We start from the raw sequence: 25075 nt of genomic DNA, 5'->3' as shown, positions 1-25075 counted from the left end.
GTTAGAGAGGAAACGGGCAAATTAACTGATGTGTGGTAAGAAGGTAGTGAGCCTGAAATAGGTGATAGATCTCCTGACAGGTAGGTTGTTCATTGCTTTCTGTTGGTGGGATCCTTGTGAAGAAAGAATCTGAGGACTAGACTTGACAAGATCTGTAGAGAATACAGGTGAGCTCGTGGGTGTTACCGAGTAAAGGGTTTGTTTTAGAAGACTCATGAAAGTTCTTTTGAAGGTTAGGAATTACTGACTGCACATGCTGTCTCTCCAGTGTATACGAAAATCTTTAGACATTGGATATGACTGTCTTCCCCTCACGTTTTAATTTTCTTCCACACAGACCTGGTTCACCCTGTCTCCTCCTCCCTCTCCATCATTCCTTTTGTGGTCCTGGGAATTGAGCCCAGGACCTTAGGAATGATCAGCATGTACCTTTTGCTAAGCTCAGGTCTCAGCTCTTTTGTGTATTTATGTAGCATGCTTACCTGGGGGAGGGCAGAGGCCAGCACATGGTGACTTCCTCTATTGCTCCACCTGAAAGGCTTTTGGTTTTGTGTCCTGAAACTAGAGCTTGGTTTGTTTTCATTTTGTTTTTTTTTTGTTGTTTTGGTGTGTGTGTGTGTGTGTGTGCGCGCGCGCGCGCGCGCGCACGCGCGATTTTTGTTGTTGTTATTCTTATTTATTTATTTTTATTTTTATTCCTTGCTAGACTGGCTGGGCAGCATCCTGATCCTCCCGTCTCCACCCCCAGCACTAGGGTAGCAGACCTGAGCCCATCATGCCTGGCTTTTTATGTGGGTGCTGGGAATAGGAACTCAGATCTCTTGCTTGCACTGTTAACAAGCACTTTACTGAAACATCTCTCAGCCAAGGCCTGCCTCTTTCAAAATCACCTTTTTAAAAATTAGGACCAGATTGAGGAAGGATTATGCACTTGAAAAAAAAAAATCCAAAGAGCTAAGTCGCTATTTACATCCTAGTCTGTGATGGTTAGTATAATTGTCAACTTGACAGTCTAGGGGGGATTATCTTGACTGCTTTATTGAGGTAGGATGAACTGCCTACTGTTGGTGGAACCATTCCCTGTTTGGGGTCCTGGGCTGTATAAGTGGAGGAACAGAGCTCTGTTTCCTGCTTGTGAATGCAGTATGACCAGCCATTTCATGTTTCTGCTTCCTTTACTTCCCTGCCAAGATGGACTGGAGCTTTTTATAAACCCTTAAGTTGCTATTTTCAGCCTATTTTTCCACAGCAACAGGAAAATTAATGGTAAAGGATTCTTCACAAATACATTCTGGATGAAAGTAAAGATGTAAACAGAAATGACCACCAAGACAGTACCATTCCAAACATAATTCCCTTACAATGAACAATTGATGAAGTAGGTGACATGATTTATAATTATTCATACAGGCCTAAGGGCACTCTATGACTATATGATATCTTTTTGTAGTTTGAAATAATTTCACATTTAGTTCAGTTCTCGTAGCCCAACTCATTCTTAACAATTTTTATGTTCAATCAATTTTACACCTTTAAATTTTTTAATTGTTTTTTAAAGATTATTTTATGTGCATTAATGTTTAGCTTCTATGTATCTATGTGCACTAACTACATGAAACTTGATTTCCATGGAGTCAAGAAGATGACATCAGATCATCTTCTTATGAATGGTTATGAATGGTTCCGAGTCACCATGTGGGTCATGGGAACTGAACCTGGGCCCTCTGGAAGAGAAACACATGCTCTCAGTCTCTGAGCCATCTCTCCAGCCTTGAGTTTTACACCTTTCTGGGATAATTCATTTGCAAATAAGAAAACATATAGCCAAGTTTTTCATATCATGCATTCACATATGACCCCTCTTCTCCAATCGTTATATGTTATCCAGTTTCTTTGTAATATTAGAGTGACTCATCTCAGGACCACATAGATGAGAGGTTCTGTACTGAGGAGATCACATCCTTGGGCATCTTCCCTTTCATCTCCTCTGGGTTTGGCTTTAGAGTGAGGCCCTGGATCTAGAACATTGTGGCTCTACCTCACTAGCTTGCAGTCACCAGAGTCACTGTCAAGGACATTTTTCCTCCTCCTCCTCCTCCTCCTCCTCCTCCTCCTCCTCTTCCTCCTCCTCCTCTTCCTCCTCCTCCTCCTCTTCCTCCTCCTCCTCCTCCTCCTCTTACCTCTGTCGCTGTTCTGCTTCAGTCACGATGTGGTTTGAACCAGATGAAATTTGTGCAGATGCTTTGCTAAACTACATGGCGATCCATTTGAAAGTTTTGTAAAATTGTGTGTAACAGCATCAGTAATGTGAAGGCCACTAAACCGTACAACTCCAATTTGTTTGATTGGTCTGCTGGGAATTCTTTTCTGTAATATATGCCATGGTTTTCTGGAAGTTAAAATTATTAGAGAGGTGGAGGAAATTGCACAGCAGCCACTTTTGAGTGGGAAGCCACCCTCCTTGAGGCAGTGTCCCAGGTTGGTTTTAAAAGGGTGTACGTGTCTTTAGGAGAAAAGAATTTCTTTTAAGATTGTCAGCTCTATAGAGTGTTGACATAAAGTGCTGAGATATTTCAATTGCCAGTAAGAGCCAGTCTACAAGTATTTATCTTCATCAGCTTTATCTGATTCTTAGTATTGGATCAACAAATAGTTATTTGTTGAATGCCTGAATTTCACTAGAATCCATAGTTTGTACATTGCAGATATTATTTTAGCCTTACAGTGACCTTTCTGAAGAAAACGTTATTTTTGATTTGTGGATGAGAACTGGATGCCCACAGAACTAAAACAACTATTTAAGAATACATAGAAAGAGCTTTAATACAGACAGCAGTGGAAGTACAAGGCCAACATTCTTCTCTGTATAGAACTGTGACAGAGAGAGAAGACATTCAGGGAGACTACTGGGATGCAGGATGAGCAGTGCTTAACTACAGAAGGGTCGGCTACTTCCCGTGTAGCCCTGGCCTCTGTATGCAGAACACAAGATCCTCGTTGTAATAATGTTACAGTTAGAAGGCTCATTAGGATTTTTAAAGTATGATTGGTTACACTCATGCTGTTGTATTCCTTTTTGAGTCTCATAAAAGCCTGATGAATGGGTAGAATAAATACTATTATCTCTACTCTATAGTTGTGGAAACTGAGATGAAGGAAATGAAGTGCTTTCCCCACAGACACAGACCCGTAAAGTAACAACTAAACATAGCCTGAAGTCTCCTGATGACATTTGTAAATGTGCAGGACACAGACCCAGAGCCTTATAAGTAGCAAGTACTCAGTCATGGACTAGTGTAGTAGGCAGTATTAGCCCTTCTCAGAGGGTTTGTGCTTATAAGTTTTTGAGTCCTACTTCAAAGACACTTAAACTTGAAACCTGAGTCCAGTCAGGAATTTTGAATAACTATGTGTACACATCTCACAATAGAATGAAGAATTATTGTGTAAGATGTTCTGTCAACACTGTGATTGCCTTTTGGGGGTCCTCTTAAGGACTTGATAAGTGGATCCCAATAGCTTATCTATTACAAAACAAGTTTGGAGCCTTTGCTTTTGCTTAAGAGGTGGTGGAAGGATAGAATAGATGCGTAAACTTAGCTCTAAAATAATGGCCACAGAGAAGGATCTGGAACAGCCTGACTACCATCATTCTTGCTTGTTACTCCTGATTCCTTACTCAGAATGTGGTCTGAGTCGTAGTGTTTTATAAAGATGAAATTGTAGAACTGGTTGGAAGTTAGAGATGAGGAGGACACTGATATTTATCAAATGTAAGTAGCCACCTTGTCTTGTGCACAGTGCTGCTTTGGAGCTTTTAATGGCTTCTCACTTCAAATATCTCAGCAAATGTGAGGTGTAATTCCTGCAGTATCTTAAGTAGCTTGCCCAAGGCTATATTCACAAGCCTGACTTTGGGGGAGCGGGGAAGCATACTTTTTAGTTGGCAGTGTGCTAGAAAATTGCAAAGTGTGTATCTTTTCTGAAAATGATGAACTTTATTCAACAGTGATTCCAATTACTATATACTGTATTTGTACTAGACATTTTTAAGAAATACTTATCCTCTGTAACCCGTGGAGGGTGAGGACATTCTCTGCATTTTACAAAGAAACAGATAGCAAAATGGATAGTAGAGCAGGGATTTGTACAGCTCCAAAAGCTGAGTTTTAACATTGCTTTAAACGTTCTATAAAAGGTAAGTAGGTATTAGAAGTTAATTGGGGCCAGGCAGTGGTGGCACACGCCTTTAATCCCAGCACTTGGGAGGCAGAGGCAGGCGGATCTCTGTGTGTTCGAGGCCAGCCTGGTCTACCAAGTGAGTTCCAGGACAACTAGGAATGTTACACAGAGAAACCCTGTCTCAAAAAAACAAAAAGAAGGTGTTAGTTGCAATCATAAGGCCTTCCCTAGCATCTTTTATTTAAATCTTTCCTCTCTGCTGTATGGTGTTAAGTGACTGGAGCAGGTGTTCATTCTCTATTGCCATGTAATGTTTAGGCTAAGAGTTTCTCATATTTGTGGAATAACAGAGCATCATCTATACTAGCATTCTCTGTGGAAACAGCCTGTGATTTGGCTTGGACTATGACGTTTAGTAGGTACAGATCAGAAAATGAAGGATCAGTTAGAACATCTACTTTATAAATTAGTATAAATAATATGTGCTAATAAAATATGTATTAAAGAGAGAGTTGTGTTGAATAACCATTTTGCAAAAAATGTTTGGTCCAAATTGAGTATTATTAGCATGGAATGAAGTTGTGTGATTTAAATATATATATATATATATATATATATATATATATATATATATATATATATATAATCCTATTCATTTATTACAGTTTAGTAATTGCACTTTTGACAGCTTGTCCTTATAGTGGAAGGACTTCTTCATATTATCATGCATTAAATTGTCCATCAGTTATTTAACTTGTATGTCCTTTTTCATGTCACATCAATAATACCTATAATTACTTGGATTAGAAACAATCAAGTCAGGAAAGTTTTTAATGGCATGTTTTCTTGAAAGCATTGTATTAACATTTTTAATTAAGCCAGTTGCACAACTCCTTCATTGCCTGAATTGGCTGTCATTATATAACAATAATTTTGACAAGGTTTTGTGTAAATGTTTTGTGTCTGCAGGCACAGAAAAGCATTTGTATTCTTTAAATACTTTTATTAAAGTTTTGTTTTGATATTAGTGAAATTAATGAATTAGGTGCCTAACTTTTTTTCAGACACATTTTCCTCGTGTTTTATTTGTGGATTGAAGGTGATTTACCCTAGTTAGCATTTTTTTAATATAAAATTTGGAGATGGCAGTATTGCTTTTCTGCTTTTAATTTTCTCTATAAAACATGAATAACTTATAAACAGAACTTTCTATTAAAAGGCAAATGACTTAAATAGGATGAGGTAGCTATAATTTAGAAATTTTTAGAGTTTTTCATTTTTATCTTAATTTTATTTATGTAACTTACTTATTGTATTTGTATACGCATTGGTCTATGTTAGTGTACATACCTGTACACTAACTTAGAGGCCTGACCCTGGTTCCTGGTATCCTTCTTTATTGCTCTCAACCCTACTTTTTGAGACAGTCTCTCAGTGAGCCAGGGATGCCCAGTTGGCTAGATCGGCTCACCAGTGAGGTTCTCGGATCCACCTGTCCAGACCCCTCAGCTCTGCAGTTACTGGCCTAGGCCCCACCTCTGGCTTTTTGTGTTGGTGCTGGGGAGCTGAACACATTTGTTCATGCTTACATAACAATCACTTTACCCTTTAAGCCTTTTCCCCAGTATACTTAATCTTCTGAAATGTTAATAAATGCTGTTTTTAGAAGTTTATAAAGATCTAATGTCTGTAGTTCCTGCTTATACCTTTAAATTTTTATAAACATTTGGCTCAAGAAAGATAAAATGTTCTTCCTAAGTTATCTAATACTGGTACATTTTCTCCATACTGATACCCTAAAACTAGTTGTCTTGTTTATATGAAAATTAGTAAGTCGTTCTACAGTTAATGACAACAGTTTTTATAGTCACTAATTGTTGTAGCATTTTACTGTTATAGTAAATGTATGTTTTATGCTGTAGCCAGTAGAACTTCTGTATTAAAAAGCATATAAGAAGGTTTTACTTTACATTTTGGAGAATGCTTATTTCCTGTATCAGAAGAGCAGCTTCGCTGGTAGGATGATATAACCTCTGCATTCATTTGATCATTGACCACATAAACTTTCAGTAGACAGACAGACATTTGGTGTTCCAAGTGGCAAAACTGGACTTGAGTTTAGTTTCATGAGTCTGTGATTCCTCTTGTATAAAATTGAGGAGGGGGATCTGTAAGTCATAAGTATTTTAGGTTTAAAAGTATGTTTGTAAAGTTAGAAACCTCACATGACTTTTATCTGAGGAATTAGGAAAGAAGATTCCTTGGGAATATTTTAACTTTGAATATGATATTGCTTTTCTTAATCGTCCACTTTCTTACTGTTTCTTGGTTATGCTTACCCTGAAACTGGGACACTGTCTCTTGAAACAGTAAAAGCCCCCTACCCCTTTGGATTTGGAAGGAGGATTATTAATAGTGGTAGGTGGTATGAGGGTCATTGCCTGACAGCCACCGTATGAAGATCTCTGTGCTCACCTGTATTATTATGTCATCATCATCTGATAACACTCAGAAACCTCCTAATTTTGTCTTTTGGAATTCTACCAGTCCCTATGATATACCACAGTTTGCTTTGTAGTGTGAGGCATACAAACAGTGGGCTAACTAACCCTTGGCATTCCTGTTCATTTGTCCTCAAAATGCACTTAGTGTTCTGTCCTTATAGATGAGAAAATTGAAGTGCAGAGAAACTATACTCCCAAGATCACACAAGTGGTCCTATTGGAGTAAGGAAGCCAAACTAAAGCTGTCTTTTTCTAATTATGTTCTAATTACTCCTCTTTTCCTAACTATTTAAGAAGAAAATGTTTATAACACGGTACTAATGATAGATAGGGCTTGCTAAATTATGTGTCTTCTTGGCTTTTCTTTTCCTTTGTTCTTCTCCTGTGCTGGTTATTTAGGGGAGGGTAACAATTCTGTCTCCTGCTGTGGTTTGGATAGGGTTTGGGCCTCATATATTGATCCTCAGTGCAGTGTTCATCAAAGGTGAGGCACTCTGGACAGCCCTAAAGTCTGAGAGGACCACACTGGGAAGAGATGAAGGCAGTTCTTATAACCAGACCTATTTATAAAAGCCTAAACCTGACCCCACGTCATTCTTTGGCTTTTGTTAGTAATATGACCCCTGCTTCCATACATACTCTGGAATTCTGTGCCATCCATCCACCATGAGATGACACAGCCAAGGAGGGTCTTCCCAGAGCCAATGCTTTTACCTTAACTTTTAGCCTCTTAACTAAACTAACAAACCTCTTTTATTTATACCTATCCAGTATTTCATTATAGTAATGAAAATGGACCAATACATCCCACACCTTCACACCTCAAAAAACAGAGAAGAGGAAAGCCAGTAAAACTCCTAGTGAATCTGCATATATGTGGGTATTTACCTGACAATACCTAGCTATGACGATAGCTCCATTTTGAGCAGAATAACTTGTTTCCCCTTGGTCTACTTTGCTTCTCTTCTGGAACTTAGACTTTTCAGCTCCATTTCAGTGGAGTTGTGGTTGATTTTGTAAACGCCGTTGAGGTTTGGCAATGTTACAGTGATGTGGCTTCATGAAAAATATTGCAGTAGCTCTCAAATAAGGAACCAGATGTTGCAGTTCCTTGTCCAAAGTAGGCTCAGGGCAGAACACCCCATTTTCGAGGGCTGGCCTGAGTGTTTTTGTCTTTTCTTAAAGTGATAGTATGAGTCCAGAACCCAAATAGGATGGGCTTGAGATATTCATGGTGCTTGAGCAGACAAGTGTAAGTAACAACTTTCAAACTGATGTATTATTAGTCTTCACTAAAGTTTTTCACTAGGTTTTTGTTATAATTGAGCAAAAAGTAGCTTTGGACTTCCCATGAATGACTAGTGTTATAAGTCTAGAAGAGTGTTTTCTTTGTAATTAATTTGTTGAGACTTTTCGTATATGTTAGCATTAAGCCTTATTTTTTTTTTTTGAAGTTGCAAGGTGAGTGGGTAGAGAGATAAATTATTGATTGTTGTGAACAGCTAGGTTATTCAGAATTAGTTGAAGTCTACTGTAGGCATATTGAATTTTGTTGAACTGCATATGTAAACTCTTAGGTTTATTGCCCAGTTATAGACTCTCAGTTTGGATGCTAAAACCTTATCTCTAGAGAATGACTTCTAATCTGTATTATTCTACAATTTAAAAATGTGTTGTGCATCTATGAAAACAAATACCTAATATGCCTGATTGACTTCTGTTACATATTATATCAAATTTTTGTGCAATTTGGATGTTGCTATAATTTGAAGCTACTACAGAGGTAGTTAATGTTGCAAAGTAAAAAAGAGGCACACGGTTTTAGAATTGAGTCTGTGTACAATTTCTGACCTTTTGATTTTATTAGCTGGGGCTTCTGGAGGCAAATTACCCCTCAAATCTAAATTTCCTTACATGCAAAATGCAAATGCAGTGATACTAGCCCCAGAGGTCTAAAGATTAAGGCTAATGATGTCTGGTTTCTTCCTAAGCAGCAAATATTGTTTGTTAAAGTCATCCTTTGGATTTTCTTGTTTTGTATACCTTCTCAATGTTGTGTCACCACCACTAAGAATAAAGTTCTGGTTCCCATCAGGACTCACACTGCTCTCACATACAACTCTCAAACCTCATTTCATAAACAGTTTCCCCATTCCCATTGCTTTCTCTGCCCAGCTACAGTGGCCCTGGCCTTACCAGCCAGCTCATTACTACCTTGGGTTCTTTATGCATTCTGTGCTGGTTGCTTGAAATTATCTGTTTCATTAACGCTACTTGCTGAATCTTTATCATTAAAGTCAGTTTTCATTGTTGCCTCTGAGAGCTTTTCTTGATGACTTACATGAGGAATTCAAATTGTATCTCTCAGTAAAAGAAGCTGTGTTTCAGTAGGATCCTTGTAGCTCTTATTTCTTCATTAATATATAACTAGTATCTAGACTCATAATAAATACTGAATAAATATTTTTTAATGTTGGAGAAAATATGTAATTTATTATTTAAATGTCTAGAAATTAATATTTTGAGGTATCTCAAGGTTTGAATTTGAAAGCAGTACAAAGAAGGGAAAGGCTTCAGGCATAGAGCCTTTATATATAATAAAATGACATGCTCTTTGGTGTTCTTTTCAACAAGATTTTGGGGATTTATCCATAATGGAAAAGACCAGTAGGAACATCTGAAACAAATACTCATATTAATACATTTTCAAATACTGAGGAGTGGTAATAGCTTCCTGTGTTAGCCCAGCCCCCTCCTATTTCATAAGATTTATATTTGCATTTTATGGCTCACATAGAGCAAGTCAACATTTTCTATGAATATATTCTGGAACATTGGTAAATACATTTTCTTTTAGGGCACATAGGCTTCTGAAAACATTAAAAATTGCACATTCACAGCACCTCATTGTATCATTTTAAAATGTAATCTAAAACATTTGTGTTTAGCTTTACATATAATCTAATCTACAAAAGCTACCAAACTGAGCAAATACTTTGCTGGAAATAAATAAATAAATAAATAGGCTTTGCTCTTGCACTGTAGCTCTTGAAACCTTAGTTTATTTATGTTTCATCTATATACAGAATATTGGTATTTTCACTTGGAAGATTAAATGTGGTTTTTGTTGTTATTGAGATTAGATAATCCTTTACAGTTGCATTTTGTTTATTGTGAGCTATAATTTGCTCCCAGCAATTCATATTTGGTTCAAGGGAATCAATCATCTCAGTAAATTATAGAAGCCCATAGTAACGTGGCTATTAAAGTTGATCTTTGGATGCTTTTGATATAATCATTATTATAATCACTAATAATAACCAGTTGTGAACTGGGCTTTTAAAATATCCTGAATCCTATTCAGGTAAACTTTTAGCTTTGCCCAGGCCTATGTAAAGCATCCCTTTGATGGAGTAATGAAACCTTTTCCTATCAGTCTCTAGCTGGTGTTGGTTTTTTCTTTGTCTTGCTAGTAACCACTTCCCAGTATCTGTTTAAATTTCATTTCCCAAATAATTTATTTTTAGGGTTTTTACTTTATAATAAATTGGGAAGAAAAGGCTGTGGCTCTTTAATCATAGAGAAATTTTCTTCCTTTTCACTTAATCTGCTGTACAGTGTTGTTATTGGGGAGAATAATGTTCCATGTTGCTGCAAAAGTAGCAGATTAGGAGAGAGAAAAGTCACACTAGTGACTGGAAATTGATCTCCGGACCTTTGGAAGAGCAGTCACGTGGGCATAACACTGTATACATAATAAATAAATAAATAAATAAATAAATAAATAAATAAATAAATAAATATTTTTTTAAAAAGTCATACTAGCTTATGACAAACGAATTGTTTCTTTATTGTGACCTAACTTATTGGTCTAATTGACGGATGAGGTGACCACATTTCAGTAATAAACTCTGAAAAACTTCAGTCAAAGCAGTGGGCTTTCTGACAGTGTGTTAGGTCCCTAGAAGCTTATTGGTTTGTTTATGGGTCTCTGTCCTGAATTTCAGTAACCTAGTCTATTGGCAAGTGAACCTCCTGACTGAAAGTTGAGTGTCCTATCAGACTAATAAGCAGAATTTTCTTTTTCAAGTGGAAAAAGTAGTTTACAGAATCATAACTTTATTGTAATTTAAAGTCATTGATTTAATTAACAAATTGCTTACAGAATTGTAGAGTCTTTACATGGATGTTTATTAATCAGGTAATTTTAATGTTCAGTACAGTGATGTTAACAAATTCATGTTTAGATTTGTCATTAAAAGTGAGGTTCAGTAGGACTAGAAGAGATTGTACATTCATTTCTCCATGAATAAACCATTTAAATTAGCAAACAGGTCTTCACTTTTTGATTTTAAAGACCAGTCAGCCTGCTTTGTCTCTGTCTATGCCTGTACATTGGACTTTATTGGTCTGTTTTATATCATCCTTTTGAAATTGTTTTACCTATTTATATTTTTCTTCTCAAGCTTCAGGTCATTTTTATAAGTATTCCTCTAACCTACAGTTTGATTTTGGTCAGCAGTGCTGACGTTCTCTTAAAATGATTTTTAGGTGCCCTTCGCTGTGATGGATGACAGTGCAGTACAATGATATCATCTACCAAAGATGGAGCCAGGTGTGGGCTCAGCTGCTTACTGATTGGAGGTCAAGTTAGTCAGTTGCTTTTCACTTACAGCTTTAGCGTTCTCTTCTGCAAATTGGGGTAGTTATCATCTTCATGAATACCGAGAGAATAAATGGGAGGATACGTGTACATAGTTTAATATCTGATATTTGTTAAGCAACTAATAAATGTTAGCAGTAAGAGAAAATGGTAGTGTGTATCCTGTATGTCCCTGCTCCTCCTCTTTCCATCTCTCCTTTCTGGAAGGAAATAGAATTTTATTACTACTTTGTGAGTGTGTGTGTGTGTTTTATTTGCTCATCTTTCTCTTTATATGTCTTTAATTTTTAAGTTAACTCGATAAGAAAGCTACTGTTCCCATTTCTTTTGATTTTAAAAGTATTTTCAAAATAAACTCCATATAACGATCTAGGTATAATTAAAACATATTTAAATAAAGCATATTTTAGTGATTTTCCCAACCACTTCCCATTTCTCCCACTTTTCTGCCCCCCCCCCCATCCACCATCCTTGCGGGCTTTCTTTTTTTTCATAACACTTGATAAACCTCTCGTATATAGAATCAAAGTCGTTCATCCTAGACCAGATACAATATAAATGAAATTTTACTCAAACATCAACAGTTTGAATGTTCCTCTAACTGCCCTGTGGCTTACCCTCTAGGGAAGCCTCAGTTCAACACAGATAAGTTTCAGGTGAACTGATACTGATACAGCAAATAGAGTGCTTTCCTCCTTTACAGTCAGGCGGGTAACGGTGGGCAGCTTGTGAACAACATGGGTATGACACCTTCCGGCACAACAGCCTTCCTTGGTAGCTGCGCTTCACTGGAGTAGACGGTGCTCATTTCGGAATATCTGGGTTCTGAGACTTTGGGTTGCCCATTTCTGTTACATTTCATTAGAATGTCACCAGTGCTTGCTGGGCTGTTGAGGAATTTGGCAGATGGAGTTGAGAAAAAAAAAATTTTTTTTTAGATCATAGAATTTGTGTTGGAAAGTGTTCTACCTGGAGTGGACATTGTTTTGACTCAGCAAGAGAATTTTCCCCCAAGACCTTTTGCCTCATTCTGCCTTGGAATGACCCTTTATAACTTCCTTCTGTGGCATTCTTACAAAAAATCAGTCATTTCTACCAAAAGCACCATTATATGCAATGGGAGAGTGCAGGCTTTGGAGCCAGCCTGGCTTGTATTCAGATGTATTATTCCCTTACTTATTGGTAATGTGCTGAGTAGGGAGGGTGTTAATTATTACTGACTTCAGCTGTATGCCAGATGTTCTTAGATAATTTATTAAACTTTGCAATTGCCACAACTTTATAAAGAAATTATTACCATTTTTAATGTCAAATTGTATGCTCGAAGAGGTAAACTTGTAGCCTGAGTTGTTCCTGTAAAGTTTGATCTTCCCCACAGGTTAATCAGTGCTAGTGTATATGAATTGTACCTTGAGTAAATGAATGAATACTTGAGCCTTAATTTCCTCACCCTAAATAGCTGTGTGTAAGGACTGGTATGAAGATTAAATAATACACTTGAAGTATTTATCAAGATCACTGCATCTTAGAAGTACCTAGGTTTTTTTTTTTTCTCCTAGAAATAGTATTTCTCCCCTTCCCTAAATAAATAGAAATAGCCGGGCGGTGGTGGAGCACGCCTTTAATCCCAGCACTTGGGAGGCAGAGGCAGGCGGATCTCTGTGAGTTCGAGGCCAGCCTGGTCTACAGAGTGAGATCCAGGACAGGCGCAAAACTTACATACACAGAGAAACCCTGTCTTGAAAAACCAAAAATAAATGAATGAATGAATGAATAAATAAATAAATAAATAAATAAAAATCACAGAAAAATAAAAGAATTAATACCACCTTTGCATGCTTTAAATTGCTTGATAATTTAACTTTTTGTGTTGATATTTTTTAACCTATAGGAAAGATGGAACAATAATACAATGAACTTCTGTGTATTATTCATCTAAATTCTTCATTTGCTAACTTTTTGCTGTAGTTATTTTATCTTTGCATATCTACATATATAGAAATATTTTTATCAAACTCATTGACAACTAAGTCACAGATATCTCTATACTTTTGTCTCACTTTAAGAATAAGAACATTCTCTCATTAAATAGTGCATTTATCAAAATTGTCATTTTATGATGGTGCATGGCTATAATCTCAGCATTGCTTAAGCCAGAGCAGAAGGATTATGAGTTCTGGGCCAGCCTGGTGCTGTATTGTAATCCAAGAATAATGGGGAGGGGGGTTGTAAATTGCATTAATAGACACTGGATCTATTACAGGTTTATTATCATTTTTTTTTTTTTTTTTGTCAACAACCCAGTAGTCAACTTTACGTAATCTTCTCCCAGTGGGTTATTATGTCCTTTGGGTTTCTTATTCTACTTGTGGTTTTTAAACCATGACTACTTAATGCATTGGGTCATTTTTTCTTTGGGGTTTCTGTCCATCCCCAGAATCAGTCTGAAACCATTTTAAACATCTTGAGGAAAGTAGAAGATATTTCTACTTTGTTTCTCAGAGGTAGAATACCAACAAATACCCGGGCACCTGTAATGTGCACTGGGGTTGTGTAGAACAGTGGAAACAGGATATTTAAAAGATACATGTACTTGTCCTCAGGTGAGGTTACAGATGAGTCATTAGACCACATGGTATTGCTGAGCTCTGAGGAGGGTTTTCTGGAGCCATGCTAGAAACCACACACAATTTGGGACTCACAAGAATGTTTGAAAACAATATAAACCACCTTTGACAGGAAGATTAAAAGTTTGAAGTCTGTTTCAGGATCTGCTTAAATGTGACAATTTAAGACACTTAATACTGTCTAATATAATGAAATGATGTCTATACTGCATAAATGCAAGTTAGTAATAAAATACTTTGCTTTCATCATAGTGGTAGTTTTCTCACCATGATCTAAAAAGGGGAGGTAGAGGAAGTGGTAGAGATCTCTGTAGACCTTTCTGTACTATTTTAGTTCCTTCATCTACAGGTCTCCATTTCACTCATTTTTAAAAAGGTCTTAACCAGGGCATCGGAACTCACCAATTGAGAGAAACAGAATCTCCCTAGTGTATTTGTAGGTATGCTTTTGTGTTCTGCCAGACTTGGCAATAAAATCTTTGTGTACAGTTTCCAATGTAGACTTTAGGTAGTAACTAGGCAAAAGTTACAACTAAGGGGCAACTTAGTCACTAATGGTAGATACAGGAAAGGCTTCTACTCAAGACAGTGCTGAGTAGTTACACTGCAAATGGGAAGTAGACTGAACAAAGAAAGTTACTTTAAAATGAAAAATGTGCTGACTCCGTATGAAGAAGGTCTATGCTTTGAGAATGGTAGAATGTATGGGCGGACCTCAGTATAGCAGGAGTGGGCAGTAACAGGCAACACAGGCTTGCTCCTTCCCTGTGTTAAGCCCTTCATGTTCACTTTATCCATTTCTTGAACTAATGTTTGAACTGTCATATCCCTGTGTACAGATTATAGAGCTAAGATCCAGGGACATTAAGACACTTTATGACATTATATAGCCAAGAAATTCAGTGCTTGGCTTTGAGTCCAGAAATCTCAACTCTGCATTGTATACATTGTATCTGATTAACAAGAAAGACAGTGTGGATTAGAGTAGCCAAGAAGTACTGCTGAAAACAGAAGAGGCTCCTTAACTTGAAGTGTGTGCCAAAATATATTCAGTGAGAATATGAAATTGTGTGATACACTGTGTGAGGCATCCGTTTGTTTTCAACTCACAAATCCCTTCAGCATAAAACCAGTGTACCTGATGCATTGCAAGCAGACACGGACATGGGTGACTTTATAAGTAGAGGTAAAGTTACAAGTACTGTGACCTTTATAGAAGAAACCCACCTGCCTTGAACAAACCCAGTGGATACACTAGCAAAACATTGATGAGAGAGAACTTGTTACTCCTTTTTGTGTTCACTGGTTTTAAAATGTTTTCAAGTAAACCTTCCCTCCTTACTACATCTGATGTTTCCTACATTTATCAGAAAGATAGTTTCATGTTTTTAGTCTTAGGCCAGAAGTTGTTCGTGTCTGTACTCAATCAGCTTTATTTGTATACCACATATATTCATATTATGATTTAGCAATGTTGAGTTTTATTTTTATGATTTTTTTGTTTTGTTTGGTGCTGGGGATCAAACCCAGGATCTTACAGAAAAATCAAGCCCAGGTGTTCTACCACTGAGCCACATAACCAGCTGAATTTTGTAGAACCAGAGCTTCATTTAAAACGAGGTTTTCTAAGTGTGTTGAAGAGAATAGTATATATAACATTGTAGTTTTCCCCTGTGTAGTTAAGAATTTTGAAGGTGTCTCATCTACCTAGTGATTCAAAGGAGTATCTTAAGGGGTTGGGGTGACTGGTTCTTCCCTTCCTAATGGAACTGAAGTTTGTTAGCATATAGTGTAGTCTCTTTATAATCCAGTCTTAATAGGCCTTGCTACTGTTGAAGATCAGGTTGAAGCCATCATCCTTATAGTTCATTATTTGATTAGTAGCATGATATTAACTATTTAAAGATTCCAGATTTCCCTGTCTTGATCAAAAGAACATCCTTAGGAAATTTTCCTAAATGATTTCTGCTCTCTTGCAAAGAAGAAAAGAGGATAGAGATACTTGTCATGTGCTTGAATCATTAGGGCTGCATAGATCCATTTTCTGCTCTGAAGGCTCAGAGGTCGATCAGAAATATTACATCATACTTAGAATATGAAATCAGTGCCTGGTAGTAGAATTTGTGTGTTAACCGGAGATCACTTACTTGCAGGGAAAATGCTGGTGAACCAGATTCCTGGAGCAGTTTATCCTATGAAATCCCTTACGGAGACTGTTCGGTGAGGCACCATCGAGAATTGGACGTCTATACATTGACTTCTGAATCTGAATCACATCGTGAATCCCATGGAGACAGTTGTACTGGACATATTTTTAAACTCATGAATATCCAACAGCAGCTAATGGTAAGGGAACGTTTTCATTTTTAGTTAGTTGTCTGCCTGTCCCCCTCCCCCAACGAGTCTTGATATAATTAGAATGTAAATTGATAAAAGCATTGTTAGTTTTCAGTGTTGGTGTGCTGGTTAGTATTTCATCACCTTGACACAAGCTAGAGTCATTTTGGAAGAGGGAACCTCAGTTGAGAAACAGCTGCAAGGGCTTAGCCCCTGGGTGGATAGTCTAGGGACTTGTATGAGCAAGCTGAGCAAGTTGTGGGAAGCAAGTCAGTAAGCAGCATTCTCCACAGTGATCAGCTCCTGCCTCCAGGTTCCTGCTTGAGTTTCTGCCTTTATATCCTGCAATGATGGACTATACCTGAGAGCTGTAAAATCTAGTAAACCCTTCCCTTCCCAAGTTAGATTTGGTCATGGGGTTTATAACAGCTATAGAAAGCAAGCAAACTAGGATAGTTGCCACTTAAGATAAAGAACTAGCATTCAGATTGTAGCAGCAGAGGACTGAGATTTAATTTTAATTTTCTTTCTTTCTTTCTTTCTTTCTTTCTTTCTTTCTTTCTTTCTTTCTCTCTCTCTCTCTCTCTCTCTCTCTCTCTCTCTCTCTCTCTCTCTCTCCCTCCCTCCTCCCCCCTCCTTCTTCCCTCCCTCCTCCCTCCCTCCCTCCCTTCCTCCCTCCCTCCCTCCCTCCTAGAAGACTTTGTTTCCTTGGTATCCCTCCTCCCCGCTGGCTATTCCCATTTTTTCACCTCCTCTTCCACAGGGTTCCTGAGCTCTGAGGGAAGGGATTTGATGGAGACATGCCACTTAGAACTGAGTTGTTCCAGGGTCTCAAACTCTCAGCACTTTGTTCCGTCTTGGGTTTCTGTTTTTTTCCCATCTACTGCAGGACGAAGCTTCTCTGATGATGGCTGAACATCTATGAGTAGAGCAGAATGTTGTTCGGGATCATTTTATTGCTGCATTCCTTGAGCAGAACAGTAGTATTGGGTTTTCCCCTAGGCCCATGGCCTATCTAGTCCAGGTTCTTGGCCACGTGAGCACCGTCCGGCATAGGTTCCGTCTCATGAATGGGCCTAAATCCACTCAGATAGTAGTAACTCTCTCCCACAAGCTCTGGGCCACTGTTGTACCAGTGTATCTTGCAGGCAGGTCACCACTGTAGATTGAAGGGTTTGTAGCTGTATATGAACTCAGAGACACAGTGGTGGCATGTGCAGGGCCTGCACAGGTCTAAGCCAAATGGGATCCCAGCACCAGCAGGGAAAGTGGACACAAGCCCCCATCCCTAACCCTGAGCTACCTTCAGTTGATAACTGCTCATAAAGGAAAAATTAGTTTTTCCCAGTAGTCTCACTGGGTTTGCAGTCCCACTTAAGGAAGGCCCCATGCCCAGCAGTATGTGGTCAACACAAAACAAACTTAATTGTGGTGTGCAAATGTTTGTGTCCCTGCACCTCTGTATATCCAGTGCTTTTCACGTTGGCTCTTTTTTTTTCCTGTTTGTTTGTTTATTTGTTTGTTTTATCCTATTCTGGTTTGTTTCTTTTTCTTCTATTTTATGTGTTTTGTTTTAGGTGCCTGTTTGTTTTCTAATGAAAGAGAGAATGAAAGTGTGTGGATTTGGGGAGCTGGGGAAGGGGAAACTGATTAGAATATACTGTTTGAAAAAAAAAACTCTTTTTAGTTCGTGTGTGTGTGTGTGTGTGTGTGTGCGCGCGCGCGCGCGTGTGTGTGCGTGCATGCACGCACCCTTTTTACTGGACTTGTGTATGTTGATCAGAAGACAAGTGTATGAGTCGGTTCTCCTTTGGTTGTGGGTTTGGGGGATGAAATTAGGTTCTCAGGCTTGCATGGCAAGTGCATTACTCATGGAGCCGTCTTGCTGGCCCATACGGCTGAGATCTTTAAATTTGAAATTCTTCCCAAATTTCTGAAATAATGAACAATAGTCATAGCCACCACAGATGTGCAGACGTGTAGCAAGTAGAACAAAATGTCATGAAAAGACATGTTTTTAATGTTTTAGAATGATAGGAGGCCAGAATTTCTAGATTGTTGCTAAAGACCAAGAAGGAACTGACTCCTTAGGAAAAAAAAAAACCTTTCACCACTGTTCAGGGAATGATGATAGAGCTGCCATGTTTAAATAAATAGTTGACAGTTTAAAAGGTCATCTGAAAACTAAGGGTTTTATAATCCACTCAAGCATTGAAGATAAAATGGTTGCCAGACATAAAATCATTACAGACTCCTTGGTAGCATTTATTGTGGGTAATATAGACATCATATGGCTGCATCTCTCTGGACTGTAGCATCTGAGAAGCTAAGTTTAGGTAATTTTTCCACCCAGTTTATTTCAAAGCTGATTTGATTTGGAAACAGCCTGGTAATAATTTTATTTAAGGTCATCTAGGGCCAGCTCGATGCCAGGGGCGTCTTTGGGAGCAGGCATTATTTCTGCGACAAGTGCGTATGTCTATGTATCCTGTGTGTGCAGTGCTCTCAGAGGGCAGAAGAAGGCATTGTATCCCCTGGACCTGGAGTTCAGTGAGTTGTGAGCCATCATGTAAGTCCTGAGAGTAGAACCCAGGTCCTTTGGAAGAGCAGCCAGTATTCTGAGCCATCTCTCCAGCCGCCTTCTGCCTTTCTGAATGATAATTGTTTCCAGCCTGCCATTTTCCTTTGAATAGACTGTTTCGAAATTACTTTTTTCACTTTTGAACTCTCATTTAACGGATAGTCATCTAATTAAGGAAACCCAGCTTGCACATTTCATCATTACTTTGACTATTCTTTAGGCAGCCCTGTCTACTTGTTTCTCTGGTCTGCGATGTTCACCTTTCATCAAGGGTATTGACTTACTGTCCTGACTTCTAGGCGAAGTGTTAGCCGGCTGATTTTGAATACTCTTAAGGAATATAACATAGACATGTTTAGGGTAAAGTCTGGGCTTTGGCATGCTGACTCTCATAGCACGGATAACACCTGTTACTCTTACCTGCAAACTTTACAATAGCTTTAATGAGCAGGAACAATCTGATGATATACTACTCAGTATATTTACAGATTAATAATGGGTGTATATAAAATTATTTCAATAGGCAAATAATAAATGGAGAACAGGTATTTTCAATAATTATGTACCAAATAGATAGTACTGTAACAGTTGCTGAATTTTGATATTATAAACCCATTAAAGGTTTGACTCTGGTTGGTGTCTGTTTTCCTGGGCCTTGTCTGCATATCCATGATATTTTTATATTTATTTTTAAGATTATTTTTAACTGTGGGGGAGCAGGGGTACATGTCGGGGAGAATATGCAAATAAGTGCAGGTGCACTGGAGGCCAGAGGAGGCTTTTGAATTCCCTGGAGCTGTAGTTAGAAGTGGTTGCAAGCTGTTTGATGTAGGTAGGTCTAGTGCTGGGACTAGAAATCTCAGGCCCTCTGCAAGAGCAGTATGCACCCTTCAGCACTGAGCAATCTCCCCAGTCCCCTTTCTGCTTGCTTTATAACTTTCTATTAACTGTAAATTTTATTTAGCTTTTCAACATTCTCTCTCTCTCTCTCCCTCTCTCTCTCTCTCTCTCTCTCTCTCTCTCTCTCTCACTCTCTCACTCTCACGCACGCACGCGCGCACACACACACACAGAGATACAGACAATAGTAGAAGATAAATTAGATAGTCTTCATAGTTTATATAACAGTGTCGTGTTCTTTCTATGAACTGTAATTGTGTTAGCCATTTCTTTCATATTTGCTGTATTTATATAATAATATAAAAAACTCATAAGCTATGCATGATAATGTGAACCTATAATCCCAGTGGTCAGGAGGCAGAAACAGGATTAAACAATTTTGTAGCCAGCCTGTCTACATAGTAAGTTTCTCCTACATATTGAGGCCTTATTTCAGAAAACAAATAAAACAAAACTAAATTACCCAAAAATTTTAAGGTGGCAAAAACTGTTTTTGATAAGATTTTTAATACCATGCAGCTCACAGGACCCTTGACTGTAGTTGATAGTGTATGTTCTCTTTTCCTTAAGATTTAGTATGGATACCACAAAAACCACTTTTTATCAAACTGATGCATATTATCCCTAATTCTGAACCTACTTAGTTCATGTATATTGAGTTGAACATGTTTTGAGGATATGGTTATGTGACTGAATATTGTGATTGAAAAGAGTTTTAAAAATGGTTAGGTTTTGGATTTGCATTAATATTTGAGGCAGATGGAAGTAGACTCTGTGCCTAAAGATCCTCACTGTTACTTGAAGATGCTTTTTAAAAACAAGGCTTTTGAGGCCTAATTTTTAATCTTATTTTTTAATATGGAAATCCGTGACTGAGTAGAATCTAAATAAACTTACATCCCAGTTGACACACAGATGTGGTCAGAGGTTGGTGCCTCCTGCATTAACTGAGAAGGCTTGGAAAGACAGTTCTGTCCAACAGGACTTAGCTTGCAGGTGCCAGTGGCACCTTTTTTCCGTGGTCGATTTTGTTTTCTCGTTCCCCCTCCCCTTTCTTTTCATGGTCATTTTTTTAAAAAGTGTCTTTGGTTTCCTCCTAGAAAACAAACTTGAAGCAGATGGACAATCTTGTGCCTTTAATGGTGACAGCACAAGGTTCTTCCAGTGTGCCCAGTGCACCAGAGAGAGATGGCCAGCTCCTTCCCGGTGCACCAGAGCCTTCTGACCACCAGCAGCCCTCTTCTGAAGAAACTAAGAGCACTCTGTGCTGCCGAGGGAGTCCCGTGAGGAGGGCTGAAAGGTCCTGTGATTTGTCAAGTGCGGCTGAGGAGGGAAATGTAGCCTGTTCTCCTAAGAATAAAGATGTGGTGGGGAGGAAAGGGGAAGAGGAGGAGCCAGCATCTGCCGTGGACTCCAGCTCTGCATCTCATCAAGACAACTGCCTTCAGAGCATACCCGACTGTGGCTTAAAGGCCGCAGAAGGCCTTCCATCCTGTGGAAACAGGAATGAAGTAACTGGAACAAAACACTCTGGGGCGGCCACAGGTCAGCAGCCCCCGAGCAGCGGGGGCAATGTGCTTCAGGAAGTCATGGTCACAGAGCCAGGGAGATGCCAGCATTCTTCTGGAAGGGAGCTACTAGACAGTTCTTCAACAGATGCTGGTGCCCCAGAGAATGCAGGGGAACTAGAACCTAGCTCACTGAACCCAAGTGCTGCCATCCAGAAGAATAAGCATCAGGTAGGGGAAGGCACAGAGGGAGGATTTGAGAAGTCTGATGTCAGCACGGCTGAGGCGTCCGGTGTTCAAGCTTTCCACGAACCTGTGGAGAAAGCCAATATTACAAACCATGTCTTTGCCGCCAGTGCCCTGGGTGCCAATGTGGCTGCTGAGTCTTTGCCTGCCTTGAGTCCTGGAGAAAGCCTTACTGAGAAAACTGGAAAGGAAACTCGGGAGGGAAGTTGTGAGCAGAGAACTGATGCTCTAAGTGTCCAGAGCTCTCTGCTGTTTCCAGCTGCTGCAGAAGACAAGATTTCAGGTGCACCAGCACCTGATACTCCCCTAGCAGGCCTGTGTGAGACACCATCACCCTTGCCTTTAACCCTTTCTGGGCCCAAACCAGATGGGATGCCAAACCAGAAATCAGAATCTAATTCATGGCCTACTCCAAGCCAAAACAGCCAGGCGCTGCCCTGTTCTCCAACTGCGGCTGGTCCATCTTGTGCTGAGTCTTCATGTCAGCAGAACACAGTGACTTCTAGTGGTGAGTCGGTTGTAAAACACTGCCGTGGTGAAGTTAGTCTGCCCGATAGCACAATACAGCCAAACACGCAGGATCCATGCACTGCCCTCGGCCCAGAAGACCCACAAGTGGACACAGTCACTTCTGACACTGTAGAAACTACCCAGGAATCTGTGGGGGTGTGTCCTCCCTGTGTTTTACATGCAGAGAGCCAGGGAGAAGATTTAAAACAAGATCCACCTTTAGCAAATATGCTGGAGGATGTTTCACCTTCGCCTTCAGTTGTCCCCCAAACCGAGAAAGAACAAGTGCCAGACCGGGTACCGCCACCAGGCAGCAGTTTCTCTCTGGCAAGCAGTCCAGAGAGTGAATCAGTAACCAAAGATGACGCACTTTCTCCTGTCCCCTCCCAGAAAGAAAAGGGAACAGCAACTCCTCGGCTCCATAGAGCTATAGCTTGTAGAGATGGCCCAGATGGAGATTCGAATGATCCTGGTAAGCTAGGAGACGGGGCCATTGGGCCCTCTGCTGTAGAGCTTCAGCCCAGCATGGGGAATACCAGCCCCGTAAGCCTTGGTGGAGATCACGAGGGCCCCGGGCCAACAGCGACACCCGAAGTTCTGAGCGACTCTTCACTGCAAGGTGTGGATAAAGCTGCTTTGGTCTCTGACTCTCTTCTGCCTGAAGAAGGTGGCAGTCTGGTGGTTCCAGAGAGCTCAGCAGCTCTGGGGCAAGACGACAAGGAAAAAGCAGTGAGGTGTTCCTCCGTTAAAGAAGAAATGCATTCTTCAGAAATGTCAAGGGAAAACCAGCGAACACCACCTCCTGGGCAAGAGATAGCAAGGTCATGTGAAAACCCTCTGGCCGCCGTTTGTGCTGGGGAGAAAGCAGTGCAGCCCAGTACCTCACCAGGCACACCCTCTGCCGGTCTGAAAACAGAAACTAAGCACAACAAGGAAGTGGCCCCACAGGTCTCCCCGCAGACTGAAGGTGGGGCTAGAAAGAGCCTGGTGCCACCTACAGCAAGTCTGGCTGCAGATTCCAAGCAGACAGCCTCAGATACAGGGCAGAGCAGTTCATCTCTGTTGCCCACTCAGCTTCCAGATGCATCTGAGGCCCTTCATTGTAATCAGCCTTCTGCTCTGGATGTTGGTGTGGATCCTCAGTTCCAAGAGAAAGCCCATGCTTGTGAGGTAAGCAGAAATGTGATGGAAGATGTTACAGTGCCTAATGCTTTATCAGCTCCTGCTAAGCCCAGAAGTGAGGCTATAGCACACCCTGTCAAAGACAGTCCAGTTTCAGAGTTGTTTAACCAAGAGAAGAAAATGACTCCACGTCTGCCAGAAGCTTTACTGGACAAAGGTGTCACTGGCTCACAGGAAGTCATAACCCCAGAGATAGCACCACTTGATTGCAGGAGAGAAAAACTGGAGGGAACAGACCTCAGCTGTGCCATGAGTGACTCTAAAGAAGCCCCAAACGATGAAGAAACAGCGCAGCCTCTTGCCAGGGACCTCCCCCCAGGTACAGGACCCTCAGCTCTCAACGACAGTGTCCTCCCAGCCGACATGAAGCAAGTCACACAGACCTCAGTCCAGGGAGAGGAAAGGAATGCCACCTCTCTACCTGGAACCCAAGCTGCCCATGTACCTGTGGGGGCAGACCCCATAGAGGAGACCGCCACTCAGCTAGTGGAGGCTGTCATCAAGTCCTCCTGCACGCTGTTGACTAAAGGAACACTCAGTGACCCGTCGCTGTCCATCCCAGAGACTGAGCAGCTGCAGAACGTTTGCACAGAGAGTGCATGTGCTTCCCTGCCTGGGGAGACCCTGCCAGTGGACAATGCTCAGGCAGAAACCGCCGGGAGCTGTGTTGTGGAAACAGAGGAACCAGAGAAAATGGTTCCACCTGTCGACAGGCCTGAGCCAGCACCAGGTAAGCTAAGCGGTTCATAAAATTAACAGCTTCTGAAGCGTATTTCTGTTATGTACCGGTAAGAGTGTGGATGTCGTTGCTGTTTTAAGGTCTTGCTTGCTCAGTAGTGTGAGTTGTAGCCAAGTTAATAGTCAGTACTGTCAGGAAACACGTGTCATCTTGAGTTGGACAGATTTTACTTCCTGTATTATAGACGCAAAGCTTGGGGTTTTTTTTTTAGCTTACACTGGAGCCGTGACAGTGTCTAAATCCGGAAGACAGTACCTGGATCTGAGATGGTGTCAATCAGACAATTTAGTTCTTTTCTTTAGAACCACGGAACACAGTGCTGAAATGAATGTGCTTTGTCTACAAATTGGAAACTCTCCCAAGTCATTGTATGTAACGTAAGGGAATTTAAAGTCAGGCTGCCTTCCCGAACAGCTGTTTTCGAGAAGCACTCTTTTAAATGAACGTCTAAAATGGTGATATTAGGTCACTGGTGAAGTCAGGGATTTGTACTCCCTCCTTTTCCTGCCCGGGGAACAGACTCCAGGTTTGCCGCCTCGCCTTCGGGCAGAGTCTGGGAATGCAGGGTCCTGCACCGCACAGGGGTAGGATACAGGATTTCCGCCCAAGCCCAGCCTGCTGTGCTGCTGTCAGCCGGGCAGACCTTGTGTCTGCTTATCTCGGTGAAGCAGCTGCGCCGGGCAGATTGCTCAACACAGGCGGCCTGTTCCATCGGTGGGTAACCATGTCGAGAGAGAGCAGAGAGAAGCGACAGTGCTCAGTGGGATGAACCCGCTGAACAGAGCTTCTTACGGTTTTTGAGACTGAAGCTGAAACTGGAGTCAGAATGGCTGCCCATCTTGTCTTCTGAAGTCCCTGAAGGTCAGTTGGATGCAGACATTTATACACCACCTGCTACCAGCTGTACCATGCCTCTCTGATGCTTTTTTGTTAGATTTTTTTTTTAACTGTTGGCAATGCTTTTAAGTATAATACATGTTAGAATTGTGTGCGTGGGGTGGGGGGTGGGGGTGGAGAGAAATGAACAAACAAAAATAAAGAAATTCTTTGGGAAGATGGGATTTAAACACAATGCCTATGCCCTGATGAAGGGCTT

At 40.2% G+C, this 25075-nt stretch overlaps 1 protein-coding gene across 9 annotated transcripts in view; it reads left to right on the top strand.

Annotated features, from left to right (window-relative positions):
• Akap13 (A-kinase anchoring protein 13) overlaps window positions 1-25075 on the top strand; it is a 302085-nt gene that overhangs the window by 132788 nt on the left and 144222 nt on the right. For 8 of the 9 annotated variants that reach the window (XM_037198603.1, XM_037198597.1, XM_037198599.1 and 5 more), the window contains exons 6-7: window positions 16130-16322; window positions 20895-23970. In XM_037198603.1, coding sequence (XP_037054498.1) covers window positions 16130-16322; window positions 20895-23970 — 3269 coding nt within the window. Of the gene's footprint in view, window positions 1-7795; window positions 7939-16129; window positions 16323-20894; window positions 23971-25075 lie in introns of those variants that run through there. The other variant, XM_037198604.1, reaches the window with a different exon arrangement.

This window comes from Peromyscus leucopus, chromosome 1, assembly GCF_004664715.2.
Source record: "Peromyscus leucopus breed LL Stock chromosome 1, UCI_PerLeu_2.1, whole genome shotgun sequence".
In the NCBI taxonomy this organism is placed as follows: domain Eukaryota; kingdom Metazoa; phylum Chordata; class Mammalia; order Rodentia; family Cricetidae; genus Peromyscus; species Peromyscus leucopus.
This window is presented reverse-complemented; position numbering and strand designations above follow the sequence as displayed.